This window comes from Cryptotermes secundus, unplaced genomic scaffold (genome assembly GCF_002891405.2).
Source record: "Cryptotermes secundus unplaced genomic scaffold, Csec_1.0 scaffold548, whole genome shotgun sequence".
Classification (NCBI taxonomy): Eukaryota; Metazoa; Arthropoda; class Insecta; order Blattodea; family Kalotermitidae; genus Cryptotermes; species Cryptotermes secundus.
In genome coordinates, this window is record NW_019732380.1 from 3,033,677 (window position 1) to 3,050,876 (window position 17,200).

Here is a 17,200-nt window from a genome sequence, read left to right on the forward strand (position 1 = left end):
TGGGCAATTTGGATTCAGAAATGGTATATCTACACAAAATGCTATCTTCAAACTAACAGAAGCTATTTATAAGGCATGGAATAACAAAGAACTAGTGGTAGGTGTATTTTGTGACCTTACAAGGGCTTTTGATTGTGTTAAGCACAACCTACTAATCCAAAAGTTAGAACATTATGATATTAAAGGATGTATTTTGAAATGGCTCAAATCATATTTACATAACAGGAAACAGAGAACTGTATTACACACTCATTACTCAACCACCTTCCTTTCTAGATGGGTAACCTGCAGACATGGTGTTCCCCAGGGTTCTGTCTTGGGACCATTACTATTTAATGTTTACATTAACGACCTGCCAGGTACTCTAGATGGTTTGGCTCATACCATTCTTTACGCGGATGATACCACCATTATTGTTTCCTTAAAAGACATCACCACATTGAATCATAAAATAAATAAAATAATGAATCATATCTATGAATGGTTTCAAAACAATCAATTAGTCCTTAATCTAAAGAAGACGCATGTAATTAAATTTACTACGCCTATGACCATGGACTATCCATTACATGTGGAATATAACGATCAAGTTCTTAATATTGATGAAGGTGTTAACTTCTTGGGTGTGTGCCTTGGCAGTCATCTCAAGTGGAAACAATATTCGGATAATTTAATAAAACAAATTAAGTACTGCAATTTTCATGCTTAGAAAATTGCAGCCTACGGTGAGTGGACAAGTTTTACGTATGGTTTACTTTTCTCATGTGCAGGCTCAACTTAATTACGGTATCATTTTTGGGGGCTCTTCTTCATTAATGAAAAGTATATTTACTGTACAAAAAAGAGCATTAAGAGTCTTGTTAAGATTAGGGCCAAGGAGTTCATGTAGGGAAGGCTTTAAGACAATGGGCATACTTACTGTCCCCTGTTTATATATATATTCCATAGTCTTGTTTGTACTCAAAAATCCTGATATGTATCAGGTGAATAATGGCATACACAAATTAAGTACTAGGTGGCATAATAAACTACATGTTTCCTTTGTGAGATTATCTTCCATTCAAAAGAGTGTGCATTTTTCATCCATTAGAATATTTAATAACTTGCCATACAATATATATTCCTTGAAAGACAATATTAATACTTTTAAACAAAGGCTAAAAGATTATCTTATTTTAAATGCATTTTATTCGGTAGATGAATACATGGCATACAGGCAAGCATAATACATTATTGTTGTCATTCCAAGATTATGTGTTATCTAGATTTGTTATATGACTACTTTTTATTTTATTATTGTATTTTTATTTTTGAATTCTTGAATATATTAATTGTTGAGACTAGACTGCATTTTGCAATGTCATTTTGCTGACGAATTCAATATCCGGTCCGGTTTCCGGACAATGGATCTGTAAAATTATGTATGTATGTATTATTCAAAATTTCATCCTTTCTATTTCCCTACTCCTAGTTTTTATGCTAGGTAGTGGACTCCCAAATGCATCAGTCAAGTATGTCATATAATTTGTAGTTTTAGATTTATTATTTTCACCATTTCCTTTTATATATTTATGTATATTATCCACTATACCACTAAAATACTTATTATATGTTTCAACAATATCGTTCAAATTAGTATTCTTTTTACCTTCAATGTCCAGTTTGAATATTTTCTCTATTTCCTTTCTTTAACAGTTCACTATTTATTATTCTCCAGGTGGTTCTAGCTTTATTTTTTGAATATTTAATTTGTTTATCATATGTCATCTTCTTAGCTAGATTTATCATTCCAATTAATATTTTACAATAATTCTTACAATAGGCGGCTATTACAGGGTTGTTACTTTTTGTTTTGCTTCAACATATAATATCCTTTTGTTTCTACAAGAAATTCTTATGCCAATGGTAATCCATGATTTCTGTTTATACTTTTGTCTCCTTGTTATTGGAAAAGACTCATAAAAATGTCTCAAAAATATATTTAAAAATTGATTAAAACTAGTATTAATGTCATTATTGTTATAAACTAGTTCCCATTTTTCATAACTTAGTTTCATTTTAAATTCTGCCATATTATACTTATTTATATTTCTTTTTACTAGTATGTATTTCATTCTTTTTGATACAGGGTAATGGAAATTGTGCAATTAATAATTGTGCTTCATGATCTGATAATCAATTAGAGATGGAAAAAACTTCATAGTCGGTAATATGTTGTTTGTCAATAAACATATTATCAATAATTGTGGACGAATTTGGTCCTACTCTAGCAGGAAAGGTAATAATACTTCTAAGATTGAAGGAGCTAAGAATATCTTCAAATCTAGTTTTCTTATGAGAAGTTTCCATATAATTCACATTAAAATCCCCACAAACAATAACTTTATCCTTTTTTTATACAAATTTTGTAGAATCAATTCCAGTTTACTAAAAATATTTCATAATCACTGGAAGGCGATCTATATATAGTTAAAATAATTACTTTCAAATTTATAGTATTTAAAGTGACAGCACAGGCTTCAATATCCTTATCACAACAAAATTTGTCAAGATTAATGGTATGAGTTGTTAAACTATCATGCATATATATACACGTTCCACCCTTCTTAAAATTTTTCCTACTATAATATGCACCTAAAGTATAATTGGCCAAATTAACATGAACTATTTCATCACTACCAAGATGATGTTCGGTCAAACAGAGTACTTGAGGTGTATACTCTTCTAAATGACATAATATTTCACTATACTTATTTCTTAAACCACATATAGTTTGGTGAATTTTGTTTTTACAACGTTATTTTTCATAGTTTTTGTTTTACACTTACTAAATAGTTTTACCATAAAAAATCATTTGATTTTGTTGCTGGATTTTTTCTAGTTCTCATAGATTTTTTTGCTATTAGCATCTATTTTTTCACCTTGACACTTATTTAATTTTACAGTCTTTTTACAATTATTCGACAACATGAATTCTCCAATTTCATTTTGTGCAGATGAATTTTCTTCGTGCAAAATATCCTCTTTACATTGCATTTGGAGAGGATTAATTTCTGACTTAGTTAAGAGTTGATCAATTTTCTTTGCAAGCTCTGAGGCAACTAACTCTTTGCCCAATAGATTTAGATGTTGTCTAGGCCTAGTACAATGTTGTCTTTGTAGATCAATTTCCATTAGTTTCACATTTGAATTCAGTTAAGACTATTAAGTCTTATTTAAGACTATGTCACTTGGGTCAATACTTTATGGAACCAACTGACTATTTTGATGCCCCCATGTACAAAATCCTGCACTTCTTTTGAAGCGCAGGATTGCTGAGGGCATAATCAAAAGGGGAAGTACAATAGACCACTGTAGGTTGTGGTGCAAGGGCCGATAAGGACTACCCCTCATACATTCATTCATTCATTAGATAAACAAAAAACATTAACTACTTGAGTAAACTATTTCCATTAGGGTCTTCTTCTTCTTCTGTTTCTGCTTTAAACAGATTCCAGTTTCTACTCTAATTTTACAGTACTATTCATCTTAATTTTCTGAATTGGATAGGTTTTCCAGCAAGCACAGTTTTCTTTAAATGTATATGCTGTACCTTCTTAAATTTATCAGTTCACTGGCAAATGCTTTTTCAAGTAATATCTGGTTTTCTTAAGTTCCTAAAAACAAACTCCGTGGCTTGTAGTCCACAAGTGAACTATAACGACCAAGCAACAGCCATTTGTCGGCGAAATTAATGTCAATTTTTGCAGATAGAGTGTGTCGCGTGGTCAGCGCAACTAATCCCCACAGCCATCAATCTCTGTTTTCTTGACTGGAGACTCTATTTCTTTGAAATTGCTCCTCAATTATCCTCACGAGGCTGAGTGGACCCTGTTTGAGACACACTGCTTACCAGAAATCGAACCCAGGACCTCTGGATCTGTAGCCAGGAACTCTGACCACTAGACCACAGAGATGGTCCTAAGTCCACTACGATGTTTCCTCACTGAGGAAGCTCACAACTATAAACCAAGTTTGCATATTTTTGTTCTTTCTTCTTGAAGTTTTCAGTGTTCTTTCAATTCTGATATCAACTTTATATACCCTATCTTCCTACTTTTCTTCCTTTGAACAGAGTGATACTTTCAGGCAGGCTTCTCCCATAATCTGGAAGTATCCTATAACAATGATTCCTGTGATGTGACAAACTTTCTAACAGCAGATTTAAACATGAATGCCAATCTATACAGTAATTTCATATTACAGCTACAAACCCAAAAGCTGACTCTGTTCAAAAGCAAATCCTTTATGAAAGTTCTTGTCCAAAAAAAAGTTCACCAAGAATTCCAAGCATTTTTCATTTGTGAATAATTTTGTGGTACTAAAAACTCTGAGCTTCAGTATTGTATCTTTACATTTCATTCTTCTTGAAGAAAATTATGTTTTCTAGATATACTTTGCCAACATAAGTGAGGTCAAAACAGCAAGATATTGTTTGGCTAAATGAACTTTTGAATTGAATTGAATTTATTTACATTCTATAAATCCTAAGCAGGTTAGTACCTTTGGATACAGAACATGTCAAAAGGTTACATACATAAGTACAGGCAATTTTAGCTTAAAAATTAATATAACTTAATTTTACATCATTCTCTATTTACATTGAAGTATTCATCTAAAGAGTAGAAGGAATGAGCATGTAGATAATTCTTTAACTCTGATTTAAACTTTTTAGTATCATTGCCCAAGTTTTTAATACTTTGTGGCAGATTGTTGAACACTTTTATGCCAGTAAAGTAGACTCCTTTTTGATATACTGATAAAGTTGATGAGGGTAGGTGGAAGTTATATTTTTGTCTAGTATTCATGTTATAGACATCAGAATTTAATTTGAATTTATCTTTGTTGTAAACAACAAATAAGAGAAGCGATAATATGTATTGCGATTGAAGAGGTAGAATTTTTAATTTCTTAAATAATTCTCTACATGAATCTCTACTTCTACATCCTGTAATGATTCTAATTATATTCTTTTGTATTTTAAAAATTATTACACTATGTGAAGAGTTCCCCCAAAATATTAATCCATAGTTCATAATAGAATGAAAGTAGGCATGGTAAACCATCTTCAATGTTTCCTGTGACATAAAAGGCTTAATTGATCTCATCGCATAGCAAGCTGCATTTAATTTAGGTATAATTTGTTCAATATGTATTTTCCAAGACAGTGTACTGTCTACATGTATTCCAAGGAATTTTGTATCAAGTACTTTACAGATTAATTTGTTGGCATAACTGATGTCCAGATCAATTTGGTGGTTGTTTTTAGTTGTGAATGATATGTAATGGGTTTTATCAAAATTTAATGAGAGTAAATTGGCTTCGAACCATCTGTTTAAGGCTTCAAATACAATATTTATGTCATTTTTAAAGTTTTCAAATTTAGAGTTCTTAAATATTATACTAGTGTCATCTGCATATAGAATTGGTTTAGATTTATTGTTGATGGTTTTAGATAGATCATTTATGTAGAGAAGAAAAAGTAAGGGACCTAAAATTGATCCTTGTGGAACACCGTGCTTTATAATTCCCCAGTTTGAAAATGCATTATGACTGGAGTTTTTATTATTTATTTCAACTCTTTGATACCTGTTTTTGAGGTATGATTTGATCCATTCATTAGCTTTGCCAGTTATTCCATAGAAATTTAATTTCGATAGTAAGATATCATGATTAACACAATCGAAAGCTTTTGCTAGATCACAGAAAATCCCTCCCACAATTAATCTGTCATTGAGAGCACTTAAAATATCGTTAGTTAGTTCATAGGTTGCTTTTTCTGTTGTTAGGTCTTTCCTAAATCCAAATTGCTCTTTGACTAATATGTTGTTAGAATTTAAGTGTTCAAGTAGTCTATTATACATAACTTTTTCAAAGACTTTTGAGAATGAAGTCAATATGGATATTGGTCTGTAATTAGAGATGCATTTTCTCTCTCCTTTTTTAAAAAGTGGTTTCATTACAGCGTATTTTAAGCGTTGAGGAAAAGTACCTGATGATAAAGATTTATTACATAGATGATTCAAGGGTGAACTGATGTAAACAGAGCTTGCTTTAAGTAATTTGGTAGAGATTTCATCATATCCATGTGAATTTTTGGGCTTAAGGGATTTAATAATGTTTTCAATTTCCTTCCTTGTTGAGAATTTGAGATTGATATTTGGAAATGAATTGTTAAAGGCACGAGACAGATAGTATATTGGATTATTATTATTATTATTATTATTATTATTATTATTATTATTATTATTATTGGAATATGTTTTCTCAGCTAATGAAAGGAAATATTCATTAAATGCACTTGCGATAGCTTGTGGATTGTTAGTGGACTTCCCTTCAATATTCAAACTTTGTACGTCTTCATTAACAGATTTCTTTCCTGATTCAACTTTCACAATATCCCAGGTGGTTTTAATTTTATTGTTTGATTTTAGAATTTGGCTGTTATAGTTATTCTGTTTGGCTTCTTTAATGACTTTTGACAAAATTTTACAGTACATTTTGTAGTGACTTTTTAGTCTTGGATCATTACTGTCCCTACTGGCCAAATATAGTTGTCTTTTGTGTTTACATGAAGTTTTTATTCCAATTGTTATCCAGGTGGATTTGTTTTTATTTTCATTTTTGACTATTTTTAAGGGAAAGCTTGAATAAAAGATCCTCAAGTATGTGTTCAGAAAGCAATTAAATTTAGAATCAATATTATTGCTGTCAAATACATTGTCCCATGATTCATTACTTAATTTTGTGACAAAATCTGCCATCGTATGCTTGTTGATTTTCCTTACTGTTTGATATTGTTGATTACTGGGCTGAAGGTCAATATTATTTATTTCTATGAGTTGAGCATCATGATCGGATAAGCCATTTATAAAGGGTCCTACAGTATAGTCTCTTAATTTTGAGTTATCAATGAATATATTATCTATCGCTGAACTAGAATTATTTTGAACTCTTGTGGGAAAGTTAACAGTACTGGAGAGATTGTAAGATGATAACAAAGAGTCTAAATTTAGTTTCCTATTACTGTCGATGAGATAGTTTATATTTATATCACCACAAATTATAAATTCAACTTTTGAACTATGCAGTACATTTAGGATGGTTTCTAATCTATTTAAAAAGTGATTGAAGTTTCCAGATGGGGCTCTATATAAAGTCAGTATACAAATATTTGAAAAAGGAGAGTCTAACTTTAGAGCACATGCTTCCAGATCCTGGTCTTTGCAATAATCTTCTAAATTTATTTTAGTAAATTTTAGGTTTTCGTGTACAAAAATACTCACTCCTCCTTTCTCCAGTGTTTTCCTACAGTATCTAGCACCTAAATTATAATTTTCTAAGTGAAGATGTTCTAATTCCAGCTGTTTCATGTGATGTTCAGTAAGGCACAGTATGTGTGGAAGATTTGAATTCATGGAGCTTATTAGTTCATTTGTTTTGTTTCTCAATCCTCTTATATTCTGATGGAATATTCTTAGTACTTTATTATTCACTGAATTTAGTAGACTGCAATTACCTTTTCCGATTTCTATTGGTTCACTAACATTATTGTCTGAAAGATTAGTTTCTTTTGCAATTTCTTTTACTTGATAAACTTTACTTGCACTCTTTATCCTAAAAAATGATTCTGAACACCCATGACAACTGGAATGTGTCTGCCCTTAATGCTCTCTGCAATGAGTCGCGTCAGCTTGTCCTTGCCTCGAGGATTAAGATGCAAACCATGGACAGTATGTTCGCTCCTCAATATTGAAGAGACATTGAAGAGATATTGATTTCTAGGGTAACCTCATTTAGATGTATGATGAGTTAAAACTGCATATTGCAGAAACTTAGCAATGCTGAGGTCTGGTTACGGATCTATTTTGAATACACTCAACTAATTTAGAATTACAGTACTGACCAAGTACTCTTGTTTTGACCCTGAATAACAAATTTTAATACCTTTCTGACATTGTAACTAGTTCTCTGGTATACCCAAAGGTATAAAATATTAAAAATGTCTACCACTAGACTATATCCTGAGCATTAGTCCTTCTTAAACAGAGTAAATTCTCTATAACTATTCCTATGAACAGTACAAATGTATTTCTATGCAGTACAAGCATATAATATTTCTCAGCTTACTGTATTTCAACAATTTAAAATTTATGATGAACATGAAATAAAGGGTGTCTGTAAACCTACCTGTATGCTTTTAACTTTGGATTTGCTATCATTGCAGCTTCAAGATGAAAACGGCCATCTCCCAAATAAATAAAGACGTCTACATACGACATGACAGGTGCTGTACATCCCAAAATTTCCCCTGGTGAAAGTGGTCGACTTTGAGGTAGTGTGATTTCATATCCCTCTCGTCTGAGTTCATTTGCAACACCTTGCAGTGTGGCAACAAACTGAATAGTACTCACCAAACCTATCTTCACATTTGTTGGAAAATTAAGTTTTACAGTGTTAAGGAAATGAAGAGCATCAATCTTAATATCTACAAAAATGTATAACATTTTTATACCCGACGTCTGGTCAATTGGGATCAAACAACTATGCCCATAATGAACTAAAAGATCAACTCCTAGGGCTTTCGCTGTATAATCATCGATACAACATGCACCATACGTCACATCACCCATTATGACAGTATCAGCTTCCGTGAATGTTTCAATTATATCTGCGATTGTCGTGGCAAACATAACCAAACCTTCTGGCATTTGAAGTGCAACTCTTTTTGCCCCCTTCTGGCGTATACGCCAGATTGTTTTGGGTATCTCAAAATTATAATTCTGTGGAAGAACCTTCATTGCACTATTAAGGTTAACATCGTGTAAGAGTTCGTCTGGAATCCTGTTGACAGATTTCACAATGGGTTTAAACACCTTTCTTTCGCTTTTAGCTTTCACTACCACCGCTATACTTTCTTCAGACATTGCTATATTGTACTAGATGTGCATTATTTCAATCGGTTTGTTTATAATGTATCGTAATCTAAATTCCTAACATATACTTAATGAACATACAACGATGCAGAACCACATCTCAACAGAGACCTATCGAAATGTTTCGAGCTTCTATAAATCGAATGATTTGAATATTAAATTGAACAATCGAATGAATCTATAATATTTGCATTCTGGAGCGCTGGAAGTGGTTGTTACGATGTTGTGTGATTATATATTGGTCAGCGTTTGGAGGAAAATTTCAAAAGTAAAAGAGGCTTAAACTTCGCGGCGGACAAGCATATGACCGTTCAAGTGACTAGACTGCCGTGGTATCGAATACTACTAGAAATAGGGCATAGTCTGCTGTACTGAGCCTGGACTGACAGAGGCCTTGTATATATTGTACATTGGAGTAGCTGTTAAGAATAACTTCGTAAATAAGTGTACGTACAGACAATTGACTTAATATTACCAATTATGAATGACAAATGACAGACCCGAACTCTCGTCAGAGAGGGCGCCCCACATGGACAGGACCAGACAGGACAGTAACTTTCATATAAGAAGAAACATCTGGTCATCAGCCTCAGCCGTGTCTCGACACGAAGACAGACAGACTGACCGGCCGTCAGTTGCAATGTAACATTGACTATGATTTTGACTTTGGAAACTTTCACTCGGATTTTGAGTTGATGCATACTGGTTAAGAGATGTACTGCATATGCAGGTGGCTGAATCTGTTAATATTGCCGAAAACCCATGTTTTCTGTAACAAAAAATATTTATATTTGCCAGTGTTTCCCTAAACATCAACAGAATAAATTATTTTAATAGACTTCGCCCTAACCTGAAAGAGAAAGTATCTACCTGTAGGGAGTATGTATTAACTGTGATGCACTAATAGTAATGTTACCGTTTTCAGTAAAAAAAAAAAAACAACAATAAAGGACAGGAATACAAATATGGCTGATAACGCCCCACTGTACTTGACTGATGAGTGTATTAGAAGCAATAAATTGCTGCAGCTTGCCAAACTAATCCCTGCCATACAAAATGCCATGGCTTCAGTGTCAAAAAATAGTGATGAAGTGATTCAGCCACCTAGGACACTCATGCAAATTCCATCATTAAGTGGGTAAGTCAACAAGTTCTATAATGATGCAGTTTCATTTGTCTTTCATTTTGTCTGTATGAAGCCTACAAATAAGTAACAAATCCAATCAAGCACTGCAAACAATGAATTAGACCTATTCATAAATCTTCACTGGCAATAGAGGAAAGAATATATTTTGTGTAATACTCATGTATATGCATTATTAATTTCTTAAGCTAACCACCCCAACTTAAATTAGTAGGCAAATGAATTTTTTGTCTTTATGAAACCCAAAGGCTCATTACAGTGTTCACAAAAATTCTGAGTCATTTGAATCCAAACAGTGTCCCTACATCCCATTTATCCAAAATGCATTGTAATATTATTTCATCACCACTCCCAAATGGCCTCTTTCCTTTAGGCTTTTACAGGCTGTCCAAGTTTTAATCAGTGTATGTACATGTTAATATCTGTTATTCTATTGTATTCTGTCTGTAATAAATAAAGGTATTAAACTGTTGTGTACACATTAAATATTTATTTTAAGAGAGATCTCACCTTCCAGATACCTTTACCATTTATATTAATAATAGATTTCTTCATTTAGTCAAGATATTTTTGATGTACTTCAAGAAACAGAGCATTTAATTCACAGTAGTCAATATTGTTGACATACATTTTCCGTTTGTAGATCATTCACATATTGCAGAGTTACTGAGGTCCATAAAATTTATATTATTTATTATACAGAGAGCCAACCTCAGTATATCAAGAAAATTGTAAATATACTTTGATACAGGCTCAGAACTTAACTGAAGGAAGACATTAATGTTGAAGTTTTTATGATAACTTACACTACCATATCTTCCTATTTAAATATAACTTTGATTTGCAGATTTTATTTTTCTGGTACAGGGTTCTCCTTTCCATGCCTGCATTTAGTAAAAATGATGATGCCTTAGCTTGCAAGTTGGTGACAGCATACCCTGGTAATGCAGATAAAGGATTACCATCTATTCTTGGGACTGTGTTGCTTTTTGACCCAACAACTGGTAAAGTTTCTGCTGTATGTAGATCTGTTCCCAATAATGCATGGTTCATTTCATGAATAGTGTGATTTTCACTTTACAAAATATTTATTTGCACAAAAAAAAAATGGATGTATTCAGCAACGTTAAATGGATGAGAGTTACAATTCATGCTTGTATTTGCATAGTCAGTTTTGGGTTTATTTGTGGTGATCAGTCTTTCTTAAACAGATTATGGATGGTACTGAAATTACAACCTGGCGCACCGCAGCTGCCTCAGCTGTTGCGACAAAATATCTACACAATGGGACTGCAGTTTTGGCCATTTTGGGCTCTGGTACACAGGCACAGAGTCACGCAGAAACCTTGGATTATTGTTTCGGTTTTCAGCAGGTTACGTATATATTGCATTGAAAAACTAGCAGTACATCCATAGAGTATCCTGTAAATCTGGAACTGTGGAAAATGTAAATGTTTTGTTTGTCACAGCTGTAAATGATGTCACTGAGTAAAGATGAATGGACTGCCTCTGTGGTCTAGTGGTCAGAGTTCTTGGCTACAGATCCAGAGGTCCGGGTTCGATTCCTGGCGCTACCAGATTTTCTGAGAAGTAGTGGTTCTGGAACGGGGTCCACTCAGCCATGTGAGGATAATTGAGGAGCTGTTTCAGAAAACTGAAATTAACGGTCATGGGGGGTTTGTTGCACTAAAGATGCAACACCCTCTATCCACTAAAGTTCACACTAACTTCGCCAACAAGCAGTGGTCGCTCAGTCGGTATAGTTCGCTTGTGGACTAAAACCACGGCATTTTTTTTTTAGTAAAGATGGATGTGTGGAAGTAATTAGTAAAATATACTGCCATGTGTAAGGGTGACTTATAGGAGGGGGTTTTGGATTCTATTTTTTGACACCTTATTCACACAGTTCGGGACTACAGGCAATACAGCACTACCACTATTCTACACACTTCCAGTTCACCATTACACACGCACTAAGGTTCTCAATCTTCACTAGTCATATCCTGGCAACAGATTTTCACACAGTAGTTATATAAGTCTCACTGTCACTTCAAATCACACATGAAGTCTTCTTTTCACAGCCAAATTTATTTCTTGCCATTATTCTGCAACTTGCTAATTCCGAAGACTCGACTCAGTTCAATTCCTCTGCTCTTAAGCTCATATTCTGGCAGGCTGGTGTCTCAAAACTGAACCCTGTTCTACACTACTCTATGCTACCAAACACTTCTTTGTAACCACTTTGAGTGGACCATGCAGGAAACAGCCCCTCTTGTTAAGGAGGCATGTTTATTAATCCTACCTCATTTAGCCTGTGTTCCTTTGTTTGAATCTCAGCTGGCAGAATGGTTCTCCTCTCTCTCACAAATTATGGGATAGTACATCAGGCTACTACTGTATCCTTCCAAATCCTTTCCAGTTCATCATTCATCTAACAGTACATATGCTAGGTGCTGAGAAACAAACTCCATGGTCTTTTTAGTCTGCATCCGAACTATACTGATCGAGTGACCGCCACTTGTTGGCGAAGTTAGTGCAAACTTCAGCAGATAGAGGGTGTTGCATGAGCAGCGCGATGAATCCCCATGGCCGTTAATTTCGGTTTTCTAGACTGGAGCTGCTATTTCCTTGAAATAGCTCCTCAATTAGCCTCACAAGGCTGAGTGGACCCCGTTCCAGATCCACTACTTCTCAGAAATTCTGGTAGCACCGGGAATTGGACCTGAACCTCTGGATTTGTAGCCAGGAACTCTGACCACTAGACCACAGAGGTGGACAGGCAGCATCATTAAATAACTCACAAAGAAAATAGAACTCCCATGATGGGTGACTGACTTGTCACAATGCGCTTCACAATATCTGTGCAGATGATGAATGCTATTATGAGAGAGTGGGAGGGGAGGTGAGGGAAGGTGCACACATGCCAGTTTCTTCTGTTACTTGTCGGAACAGTATTGGTTCATTTGGTAAACACGTGTTTAAGTGTATATCTCATATACCAGTCATACCAGTGGCACTTCAAAGTGCTGTATGAGAAGCAAAACAGTTACACAGTTATTCAGTTACAATGTTTGGCAATATCTATAGTCAAAATTTGTTCAGTATTTCTTTTTCAAAACTTAGTTTTTTTTTTTGACAACACTGATGAATGCATTTAGAAAATATAATTTGATTTATTTAAGCCAGTATACCATGGAATACTTAGACATTGGAAAGCATGTATTCTATCATATAGTATGATAAACTACCAGTGGTATTTTTTTAAGTTTATTAAGCTTGCTGAAAATGGGAATAATGAAATAGATATCAGTGAAAGCCTCACTCACTCACTCAGGGAGCTGAGCCCTTCTTGACAAGCCGCCAATTGTTCAGCTACTCAAGAACTTACCAGCATTTTATGGAACCTGAAGGTTCATTACCATGTTCACAAAAGCCATCCACTGGTCCCTATCCTGAGCCAGATCAATCCAATCCATTCCATCTCTCTAAGAGCTATTTTACTATTGTCCACCCACCTATGTCTTGGTCTTCCCAGTTGTCTCTTTCCTTCTTTGTCTCCCCCATTCATGCTACATGACCTGCCCATATCATCCTCCTTGACTTGATCATTCTAATCATATTTGGAGAAGAGTACAAGTTATGGAGCTCCTCATGTACTATTACATAAAATATTTAATACTTTTTAACAGCTGCATATACAGCATCTGTAAGGGACAGCATAAGGTACCTTTTCAGATCCGGATATGGAATCACAGGTTTGAGAAGGCACAGAAGCTGACTGAGGAGCTTATAGAGAAAGGGAAGTCTGCAATAGCATATCAGAGTGCTGAAGAATGTGTGAAGAATGCTGATGTAATTGTCACAGCAACATTTGCCTCCTCTCCGATTCTCAGGGGAAAGTGGATCAAACCTGGAGCACACATTAATGGTACGTGAAAGCGAATATATATTTGGAAGTTAATATCCTTATACTCAGTTATTCTGATACACAACTGTCCAGCATTCGTTTTTTGACAAGTTATATTTGGGAAGAGTAGAATGGGTTAATATGTGAAAGATAGAAGGGAACAAACGTTTATCACAATTGGGACTTGACTGGATTGAAGAACAGCAAAAGATGATTCTGACAGGAGGAGGAGGCCTGGAAGTCTGCACAGAAGATGGTGGGCTTTGTGCTATGGAGAAAACAGGCCCTCTGGCCTAACGCAGAAGGAAAAGATGAAGGAGAAGAAAGTAAGATGATTTTAGAGTGACAGTAGAGGATTACAGATACAATAACAAAGAAATTAAGATCAGATTACATTTGTAGAATTATTACTTCATTTCAGAATCTCTTGTCCTTCTGTCTCCAATTTAAAAATATAAAGATTCAGATATACAGAACTATAATTTTAACTCTTTTGTTTGGGTGTGAAACTGTCTTCTAAGAGAAAAGCGTAGATTGAGAGTGTTTCAGAAGAGAGGACTGAAGAGAAAGGACGTAACATAAGGCTGGACGAAACTGCATTATGAGCTGCTTCATAATTTCCAGTCTTCATAGATATTATCAGGGTGATCGAATCAAGGAGCATTGAGATTGGGGGAGCACGTAGCACACATAGGAGTGAAACAGAATCATGAAGGGAAGGGACTACTTGAGAGACCTAGGTGCAGATGGCAGCATATTATAATGGATCTTAAAAGAATAAGATATGAGGGCATGAACTGGATTCACCTGGTTAAGAATAACAAAGCAATCACAGGCTACTATGACTATGATTTTGACTATTACAAGTCAAGACACTTCCTCATAATTTAAGTGTAAGACATAAGGTCATACAATGTGCTGTCAGTACAGACTCAAATCCTGAACACTGACTATCCTGACTGGAGATTTTTCATGGTTATCCTCTGACCTTCTATGCAGATACCTTAAACTATGCCATGACCACTTCCTTTTGCATCATTTCTAAGTCATTATTCACTAATCTTCCAATCATTTGATGCTATATAGTCTGAGTTTAGTTTCTTGCGGTGGGGTGAGACTGAGTCTGCTTGGTATGTTGGCCACTGTTTGGCCTGTTGTACAAGCCCTGGATGATAGATGATACGTGTGAAGCTGTTGGCGGAATGAGAATTGGCAGGGGAAACCGAAGTACTCAGAGAAAACCTGCCTCACTGCCATTTCGTCCACCACAAATCCGCATGACCTGACTTGGACCCGAACCCAGGATGCTGGCGACTAACCGCCCAAGCTATGGCACAGGCTATGTATATGTCAGAGTTATTGACAGTATCGCTACATAAACTATAACCAAGTCAAGATTTTAACAATTACAACAGATGAGTTTGTCTGTTGAACAGCTGTTGGTGCTGGCATTAACCATCACAGCGAATTGGATGCTGAGCTGTATCAGACAGCACACATCTATACTGACACCATGGCATCAGCAAAGACTGAACTCAAAGGACTGTTAGATCTTGGAATTACAATACAAGGAGAGGTTGGGGATATAATAAATGGAACCAAATCTGCAGAACGGGAGAGGATTACAGTCTTCCAGTCGCTCGGTAAGTTCGGTTCTCTCCATATTGAGCCACAATTTACCTTGTTCAACTTTATGTGCAAATGTGAATGTAGGTTGGGGTATATTAATACAGAAATTATAGCCATTTATACAGTTCACACACACACATATATATACATGGCTGTAATTTGTGTATTAATATACTCTAACCCAGTGCTTGAGGTGGAATGAAAATAGAACCGGGATGGTTTTCCCCTTTTAATTCATAGACATAAATTATGAAAATATACCGAGTGATGTATATAGTCTGTGTTCTATCTAAGACCTATGAACATATTACAGTAGTTTAAATGGCATGCATTATGAGTACTTATCTTTAGAATATTTTCCAGATGTTTTCATTGCTTTCTGAAGTCAGCGATCTTCTTTCTGTGGGGGCTGCACAAGACTGGTAATCTGCATGTCGATGTCCTTTCTTTAGCCATTGTTTTACATAATATTCTGAATCGAAAGCACTAAGAGGGGGTCCCACTGATGAAATAAACATTATACTATATGCTGTTTTTAAAAGCATCTAGCTTCGGATGGTTGAAATAATGTTGTTCATGTTGCTGAATGCATGCTCACACTCTGCAGTTGAAATAATAATAGTATTTGCAGCTGCAATCAATGGCTTTAGTTCATCAGGATACATGTCGTCACCATTCATTATATTCATGTAATATTCATGGAATCCATGAAATGAAGTTTTCTTACACACCATAAATGACTCAGCGAGTTCCCTAATCTCTTTATCAGCAAAACATGGATCTTGACATTTTACCCACTTAGCCTTATCCATTATTTTCAAGTTTTGCAGTAACTGACTGTATTTGTCCCTGTTTGACCATGTTGCGTTACTACTTCCAGTCGATTCATGTGAAGCTCTAGTGGTGAACATTCGGGTGTTTATATTGTCACTTAATTTCTGAAAGAATTGTTGTTCACTAATCTTCTGCACTTTTCCATGTTCTACGCTAACTCATTTAAATTCTAATTTATCAGCAGCCATTAGAACTTCAGAATAATATTCACCTGGATTATTTGCCATGGACTGAAAGACGTGATACTTAACAAGAACTAAATGATGTGCTTCAGGCAATGTGATTTTCTTTTCTTGTAATTTTAAAGACAGGTGTTCAAGTTCTGTTAAAGCATCGAACAGAAGTCCCATATTTAGAACAAAGTTTATGTCGCTTAGTTTTCTTTTCAATCCAGAATATTGAGCTCTCCCTTCCTGTGCGTTTTGGGTCTACAGATGCATTGTGAAAATGCTTATAAAGAGCGGGGTAATTATTCCATATGGCTCTCACAGACCGCGCTCTAGACAATACCCAACGTGTTGTTCCTAACACTCGTCCTATGGTATTTAATCTCATACTCAGTTGTGCAGCAACAGTTTCTAATTCAGATTTGTTCTTTGGAGACGCGCTGTAAACGGAATAGAGTTTATCAAAAAATGATTGCATGTGGCACACTGTTGACATTTCCCGTACTGTATCATTCACCGCTATTTCTAATCGATGATTACTACA

The 17,200-nt window shown here is 34.9% G+C and overlaps 2 protein-coding genes across 4 annotated transcripts in view; one reads left to right on the forward strand and one right to left on the reverse strand.

Moving 5' to 3' along the window:
• The window catches only part of LOC111867598 (2-(3-amino-3-carboxypropyl)histidine synthase subunit 1), a 20,434-nt gene extending 11,336 nt beyond the window's left edge, over positions 1–9,098 (reverse strand). Inside the window, exon 1 of the mRNA XM_023857589.2 lies at positions 8,230–9,098. Within this exon, the coding sequence (XP_023713357.1) occupies positions 8,230–8,966 (737 nt within the window). The 5' untranslated portion in view covers positions 8,967–9,098. The remainder of the gene's footprint in view (positions 1–8,229) is intronic.
• Positions 9,099–9,181: 83 nt separating this feature from the next.
• Positions 9,182–17,200, forward strand: part of LOC111867600 (ketimine reductase mu-crystallin) — a 13,385-nt gene continuing 5,366 nt past the window's right edge. Inside the window, exons 1-6 of one of the 3 annotated variants that reach the window (XM_023857593.2) lie at positions 9,182–9,243; positions 9,901–10,113; positions 10,987–11,137; positions 11,331–11,492; positions 13,855–14,047; positions 15,463–15,669. In XM_023857593.2, the coding sequence (XP_023713361.1) occupies positions 9,941–10,113; positions 10,987–11,137; positions 11,331–11,492; positions 13,855–14,047; positions 15,463–15,669 (886 nt within the window). In that variant the 5' untranslated portion in view covers positions 9,182–9,243; positions 9,901–9,940. Of the gene's footprint in view, positions 9,244–9,313; positions 10,114–10,986; positions 11,138–11,330; positions 11,493–13,854; positions 14,048–15,462; positions 15,670–17,200 lie in introns of those variants that run through there. The other 2 variants (XM_023857592.2, XM_023857591.2) reach the window with 2 other exon arrangements.